This window comes from Vicugna pacos, chromosome 35, assembly GCF_048564905.1.
Source record: "Vicugna pacos chromosome 35, VicPac4, whole genome shotgun sequence".
Taxonomy (NCBI): Eukaryota; Metazoa; Chordata; class Mammalia; order Artiodactyla; family Camelidae; genus Vicugna; species Vicugna pacos.
In genome coordinates, this window is record NC_133021.1 from 28,389,715 (window position 1) to 28,397,731 (window position 8,017).

Here is an 8,017-nt window from a genome sequence, read left to right on the forward strand (position 1 = left end):
GCTTTTCATTTCGCATCCCCTTTAGGGGTTGAGGAAGGGATGACGGAGACTCGTGACAGCCCCATCTCATTGTCTTTTAAGATATCTTTTTTAAATGATGATCTTTTAAGCTAATTCACAGGAAGTGCGTTGGCTTTGCGATCAAAGTAATGGTGCTAATATTCTGCTGTCCGTCACCTTTGCATCACCGACACGCTCCTGATTTTTCCCTCCCACGCCCCTCTGCGTTCTTGTCCTAACCTCGCGCTAGGCTTTTCCGCGGGCCCCTTGGCACTGCAGAGCGGCTGCCATCATCGTCCCCAAAGGCCCTCATCTCAGCCCTTGAGACCCTTCAGCTTGGTCTCACTCCGGGCATCACACTCCTTCCCATGCGCCTCAAAAGGGGTCGGTTCCTTTCCTCTCAAAATAGTGCTCCCATCCCATTCCGGAATGTCCAGCCTTTAAATTCTCCCAGGAAGTCTCCACAAGCGTCCCCTGACAGTCGCACGCTGCTTAAACCCACGTTTACATCTCCGGGCACATCCTTCCCACCTTCTCGTCAAAAGGAACCCCACTATCGCGCATTGCTTTGAAGTTTCGGACAGCAGCCCTGACCACAGCGAAGCCATCTGAGTTATGTGTTTATGCACATCCCTGTGCTCCAGCCCACAAAGCTCACGGGGGCAGGGCGGGGGTGCACCTCCGGCGCCGAGAGACACAGGGTCTTTCCCATCAGGCCAGCGCATCTGCTCGGGGGCAGCAGTGGAGGGACGGCCCACGAGGGATGATCTAGGCCAGGGGGCTGCTGAGTTCCCACGGGCCTTGGTCAGCAGCCCCATGTCAGTGTCCTCTGAGTCACAAACGCTTCTCAGCCAAGAGTCCAGACCACAGGCCAAGCTGGGGTCACAAAAGGGTATCACATTCTTTATTTACTCTTAAAGTCCCTGCTTCACGGAGCTGCTGTAAGAAATAGACACTTCTTAGAAAGATGGTGTATGTTCCATACCTAACCTGATGCCGAGCACATAGTAAGTGCTCAGTAAATGGAACCTGTGGTATGGTGGTTAAGCCACGCTGTATCTCGTATCCAAATACAAAGCAGTCATAATTATTACAACGAAACAAGGAGGGGAGACTTGGGTCTAAGAAGAATTTGGATACACTGCAGATGTTCTCCCACAAGCAGGTAAAAATGTAGTCAAGCACACAAAAGTTTGCCCCCTGCCACCAACCCTTGCAGCGGGAAGGAGGACTGAAGCTTTGAACCCCTTTGTGTCCCCTGTCCCCCTGCAGGCCTGGCACCCTCCACGCTCTGTAGTTTCATTTCCTCTTCGTCGGGGGTCTCAGGAGTGGGAGCGGATCGGAGACCGAGGCCCACCACTGTGACGACGGTGCACTCTGGAAGCAAGTGACTGGCCCTGGAGGTGGGGCCCAGGGGGCGGGCCAGGGAAGGGGGCCCCCCTGAGGACCACCAGCGCCACCAGCCACTCCAGAGCGATCCCACCTTGCACCGGGCGCCTCCCTGCACAGGACTGGAAGACAGAAGTTTTTTTACGGCCATATTTTATACTGCAATTCTGAAGTGTTCATTTCTCACTAACTTTACTGACTCAAGGGAGCTGACTTCATAGGCTCTGGTGCTGTATATAGGACTCTCGCAAGGCTCTGGTAGAACGGATTATTTCCCAGTCCTCTCCCCTGCCGTTTCTGCTCTTCCCAGTAGAGGTAACCATCTGTGTTGTATTTTTTCATTCATGACAAAAAAAAAGGTTTCAACTGGATTATTTAAGTATTGGTAAATATTGTGCATTAGGGTTTTTTTTCCTTCTAAGAAATACGTCCTCTCGAGCTGTACTTCTTAGTTCCACGAGCTATTTCTTACGCTTGTCCGTGGTAGAATTTTATGTTAACCTTTACGAGATTTTTTTTTCCTCCAAAGGGAATTTTAAGAAATTACAATTTTAAAAATTGTAACAAGAGGATTGGTCGAGAATCTGTCTCCAAGGTGAAGAATGCACTTTACTTCAATTCCTTCTCTTTCTCTCCCCTTCTTCCTTGGAGGGGCAGCTCTCTGAGAAAACAGCTCAGCCGTTCTGCCGTCTTCTCCCCCAGGGTGCTGTGGGAGGGGACCTGCAGAGGAACCTTCCTGGCAGCTCCCCCAGCAAACCCCTCTCTGAGTGGAGACCCTCGGGGCCTCTTGCCATCAGCGTTCAGAAATGACGAAGCCTGCTTCCCCCAGACAAAAGGCTAGCCTCGTGGTGAAGGAGATGGACCCCTGCCCACCCCCGACCCCAGCAAAGATTTAAGAGCCTCCCCAACTGAAGGAGCAAGATGCCATCCTGTTGAGAGTGAATTGCACATGCAGCTCTCATTTCTCCCGAGGAGGATGACGCATGAAGGCCCTGCTCCCAGCGATTCAGTTTTAAAATTTATCTGTTTTTTTAAAAAATGCATTTCTCACCTTACAACTGAGAACAGCCTCCAGCTCACACAAGTTGTCTCTGCGGATTTCTGCCCTGTTCTCAGAGGATGGTGGTCCAGGGGAGGAGAGGGGAGCGGCCTTGGAAAGACACTGTTTTTCAGGATGGTGAGGAGCAGGGACCGCCTGGCAAGCAGGACACCCGCCGCTACAGTGATGGCCAGAGATCCACCCAGCCAGTGCTGGAAGCCGTCCCTCTGACCAAGGGAATCCAGAAACCAAAGACCTGTGATGGCGAGGTCGCCAAAGATCCCAGTTTGCTGAGGACTGAAGGCTTTCCTGGGATGAAGGACTTTCAGTGTTGAAACCAGCCAAACTGGATAAGAGTGTGGGACTGAGGGAGCACAGCGTGAAAACCAGGGCAAACCACTTTTCCAGGGGGCTTCAAGGATGCTCTCTTGAAGAGGCGAGCAGGTGGCGGCTCCAAACGTCTGCTTTGCAAAAGCCCTCCCTCAGCCCTTATGCCCGTGCGGCACCTTGAGTCTGCATCCAGAGTCAGCCTCTAGCCCGCCGCCGGCCCCTGTCCACCTGCCTGAGGGTCCAGGGACTTTCTGGGCCCATGTCCTCATGCTCTTCTCCCACAGTTGGCCAGACTCGGCAGATGCTGTTGGTCAGGCCGCCTTTGTCACTTCCACCCCTCTGCCCAGGTCCAGGTCAGATGTTCAGTGATGGCCACCCCAACACAGATACACACACACACACACACACACACACACACAAAATCATTAAGCATAACAGCTCCATTCTGCCTCCTTTAGGGAAGACAGGCATCTGGTCTACTCTGCATCCACATGCTTCGCAGACACTCAGCCCCTCAACAGGAATCCTATTTGGCACCTGCCGCACACGCATCCAGAGTGAAAAGTCAAAGCTCCGCTCTTCAAAATCTGTGAAAAGGCTGGAAAAGGCTGTGAAACAATAGACCCAGTTAAGAAGGACGTGTCGCCTGGGTTGGACATGAATCCATGCCCCCCCTTGAGAAGGATGGTGGTACAGATTTTATAAACAGTGTCAGAAAACTGAGGCCTCCCTCCAAGTTTTATTAGGAGTTTATTAAGGGGTTTATTAGAATGCTGCTGACTAACGAGCGTAATGGAAAAAATCAAGTTTCTATAGTATAAGAAAACAATGAGATACTGCAGGGGATGATAGTCTGCGTGACTTTGATACCTGTAACATGTGCATGCAGAGTTAGCAGCTTCTTGTACTATGTGCTGTAGGCAGTCACTTGCACTTAAAAAGGCAACATCTGAAGCCAAATTTACAGGCGGTTAAGTTATTCGCTGGAGCTGATATGTGAGGTGCATGTTATATGCAATTAGTTTGAAAGTATGTCCAACCTGGAAAGCACAGAAGAGTTGAAAGAAGGACGAGTTGGCCTGAAGTACATCGGGCCCCAGCAGCGTGCGGGGAGATGGTCACTGGTTTCAGCCCCAAAGTAGGCTCTGTTGAACTTGACATTGGGCGAGCCTGTAGTGTCCCAATGCCACCAGACTTAGGTTTTTTCCGATTGTTTTTGGAAGAGGAGAAAGTAACCCCGATACGGAAGAACCTTTGCTCTGTTGAGAGCGCCTCAGTAATAGAAGAATGGAAGTTCTCTTTCAACTGTATTTGGTATTATTTACACTTTATTACAGCAGGGAAGAGAGCTCAGTGTGCCTTTTGACAACACCTGCCAAGTGGAGGGGCAAAGTCATTGGACTGTCACTGCTGTCAAATTCCACCTATAGAAGCTGAGCCTTGCACGTGGATGTCCAGCTCACACTCCCCATCGAGGCCACTGTGTGCAGCGAGGCTAAGGGTGGACCACGGTTTCATCGCAGACTGCCTTCCAACACCCACCCCTCTCCAGCTTGGTCTCTCCACCTTCTCAGAGCAAGTGGATTGTTTTTCTCATTTGAAATGTGTCCTTAAGTGATCTTGGCCTCCACTGCCTGTCTGTCCCTCCCTTACTTCCCTCATTTTCATCTCAGCAGTGAGGCCATTGGGGAAGCTAGCATTTGTCTGAAACTGTGAGTGCACGCCCAGATAGGCATCTGATTGTCTTAACTGGGGGACCCTGGAGTCTGGGCCACACACTGCTGTCCCTCAGCGAGCACATGGGGTCTGCAGTGTCGGGTAAAGGCAGCTGGAGCCGAGAGAGAGAGTGCCCACTGAAGTGCACACCTCCACGGAAAACCTTTGAAGAGATACTCAGATGGACAGCAATTCCAGGGCGGCACGTGGCTGTTGCAGTAGGCAGTTCTCACCACCTCCTACTGCCCCTGACTCCATAGGAGGAAAGAAAAGATAATGACCCCTTCATGTTTCCTTTAAAAAAAAAAAGATGCAGAAAGCAGCAACCCACCCCCACCCCCCACCCAAAGGCAAGTGTGGCTTGGTGTTCTTGACCATGGCAGTGATCCCCATCACTTCTAAAATCTCACTGCAGGAACAGGGAGCAGCCTCCCCCTGGCACAGGAGCTTCTGACCTTTGAGAAAGTCCCACTGTCCAGCTAGCTCTTAGCATAGTGTCCAAGGAGCTGGGAAGTCAGGCTTGGGGTTAAACAGGCAAGGCTTGGGCGCTTAAGGAACATGAGCTGATGAAAGGGATTTGGCATATGACCTCCAGACTCAGTTTACCTGCCCAGCACTAATCTCCTCTTGTTCATTTGTCTCCCGTGGTATCCAGCATATCCCAGGCGAGATTGTGAGTAAGACAGGGGGACCCCCCCCCATTTAAAACAGACCAGGGGACACCAGAGACAAAGGGAGGGAACCCAAGTGACCCCTCTTGAGAACAGGGGCTGACCCTCTCTCTGGAGAAGTGACAGCATAATCTTATTAACCCCTGGAGTTTGATCTTTCATGAGCAATATTAAACAGAAAGGAAAGGCCATATTCCGGTGGAGATAACTCAGTATTTTAAGGCTTTGGCTACCACGTCCCTGTGACCCACCCAGAACCCAGTCCAGTGTTAATTCTTCACCTTGGAGAAGCCACGTGGGAACCATCGCTCAGGGCTGAAGGCAGGAGGAGGAGGGTTGTGGCCTCTGTGCTGCACCCGCAACTCTCCAACTTGGTGTGACTTCCACAAGCTCACTGCTGGGTTTCCTCTGGATGTGAGAAGGAACAGCACGGTCCAGCCAAGGGCACCTCCTCCCACTTCCATTAACAGAAATAAGACGTACTCTTCCCCAGGGTCGCACAATCACTCCTGGCAAAGGAAACGAAGGCCCTCCGATTCAGCCGGTGCACGACGCCTCTGCATGTTCTGAAACAGCACCACTCCCCATTCTGCGCAGTCACACTCTGAAAAGCTGGCCTTTTCCTTAAACACATTCCAGACCAAACACTGTTCAGTTTGTTTTTTTTTTTTTTAAATGTATATACCTGTATGTAACCCACCACTCTTTGCAAGGGGCTGGGGGCTGGTTGGGGCTGCAAGTGTACCTGTCACTGGCCAAAAAGTGTTCCAGTCTTTGGTTTTCAGAATTGAAAATCAACATTTTCAGATAGGAAAGGTGAACTGGGCAGATTTCTGAAAGAGGAGCTTGCTTCCTGACAATGCCAAGGAAAATAGTGCGCGGATGAGATCGCTTGGAAACCTCTACGCTGGACAGCAGGCAGGGATGAGGAGGAGGATAGAGGCCTGAGCCCCCTGCGCCCCCCGCCTTCATTGTGGTCTGCGTGCATCGCGATCTGCAGCCCAGGCGTGGGCCCAGGAGCCCAGCCCCACTGTGAAGTCGGCCCCGCATGCTGGCCGCGGCCTGGCCCGCCTCCTGCACTGCATCGCACCGACTCAGACGGGAAGAAACACCAGCCCTTCCTGCCTTCCCTGCCACCTGCAGCAGGAGCAGTTCGGCTTGTGGCTCCAGGGGCCTCTGCTTCTGCAAACCCAAAGGCTGTGCATTTGGCAGCCAACCCTGCAGCATGTGGCTGCCAGGCCTGGTTTCGTGGACAAAGTGTGGAATGGCTTCTCAGTATCTGTATCTCTCTACACCAAAGGGACTAACTATTGCATTTCCCCCTTTGTACCAATGCTGCTTCTGCATTCGCCGTCTCCATTTTAAACCTTTTGGTCTCCAAGGAACTTCTCCTATGTTGATTATGTCTTCTGATGATTTACCAACTTATTTTACTTTGAGGTGATTTTATTTTCTTGTGGACAGGAAAAAAGAAAGTGAAAGGAGTGTTTGAGGTTTTAGTCAGAGAGATAAGATCACCAGGGAATCAAAAGCCCCGAACACTAGATAAATTACTTCGCAAAGGAAAACCTTCTCCTGGACAGACGGGGGGTCGCTGACCCTCACAGTAGCCCTGCATTTGGTGGGGCAGGCGTGCTGGGGCAGGGCTGGCAGCCAGCTTTTTGACATGTTCCAAAAACATGTTCCAAAAACAAAAACATCTTGTTCATGACAACAATGCTGCAACATTGCAGCGTTTCAGAGGACATTTATCTCAGCCCCACGTTGAGGTTGGAAGACAAAAAAAAAAAGGTACATTCTGTCCAGAATACAATTGGGAACAATTTCTAAATTGGCTTTGGTCACCGCACATAGCGGCATAGGCCTTCTTGCAGCTCTCCCAGCAGTGAGCACGTTTTCCAAAAGCTTATGACGTCAAACCCAGGAATGTCCCCCCGTGTCTATTGTTACCAGGCTTGCAACTGGTTCAAATTTTCTGTAAAAAACATGCTTGTCCAAAAGAAGGGAAACTGTGCATTTATTCCGTGCATGTAATAAACTCTGCAAGAAGTTTACCCCCCACGGGTTGCGGCACTGCAAAACTGTCAACGGGCCTGTGTAGCAAATGATTCTCTGCCTTGACAATCATGTACACATATCAAGATTTCTATCATAATGATAATGAGACTGATGACTTCTTGTTTTCCTCCAATAAAGACAGTTAATCACCTTCAGATATATGAAGTTTGTTTTTGCCGTGCGGGGTTGGGAGGGCTGTTTCTGCCACTCTTTTCTCCTCTCTCTGAAATTTGGATTTGAAGGAAGGAGTTTGAATTGAGCCCCTGGAAGCTCATAAGGGTCCCTGAATACTTCATATCACGGCCCAGTGGGCAGGAAGGCCGGGGAGGGGGCAGGCAGACACATCTTGGCTTCAAGGCTTGTGGTGGGTGCTCAGCACCCCCTGCTCCTTGCTGCTGTCAGAAGGTGGCTGGAGGTGGGCCCAGACAGCCGGATCACACTAACTAGATATTCTTGAGTCATTTGGAGGAAAAGCCAGCACTGATTTCCAGGAAGACCTCTCTGAGTAGCACACGCCCACACACATCCATGTCCTCAGCACAGCCTTGGAATTCTTGGTGCCCAAAGGACAATTGGTTTCTGATCGGAAGGCTGGCTGCTGCTATCACTGTTGGGGGTGCGGGGAATTTAGGGACTACAGCTCATAGCTCATTAAATATATGATGGGAATTGGGTCTGATGACCAGATAATTCTTCCAGTCCACATAGTAAGTGGTCATGAAGTGGGGAAGAGTGAATTGGATGTGTGTTATAGAAATGCAGGATCAACACTGTCCCATACAGCCAGCAGCAAGTGAAAACAGCGTGGGCCTTA

The 8,017-nt window shown here is 50.8% G+C and overlaps 1 protein-coding gene across 5 annotated transcripts in view; it reads left to right on the forward strand.

Annotated features, from left to right (window-relative positions):
* Window positions 1-7,358, forward strand: part of CAMK1D (calcium/calmodulin dependent protein kinase ID) — a 341,195-nt gene extending 333,837 nt beyond the window's left edge. For all 5 annotated transcript variants that reach the window (XM_072954896.1, XM_072954894.1, XM_072954895.1 and 2 more), the window contains one exon: window positions 1,273-7,358. In XM_072954896.1, the coding sequence (XP_072810997.1) occupies window positions 1,273-1,297 (25 nt within the window). In that variant the 3' untranslated portion in view covers window positions 1,298-7,358. The remainder of the gene's footprint in view (window positions 1-1,272) is intronic.
* The last annotated feature ends 659 nt before the right edge of the window (window positions 7,359-8,017 follow it).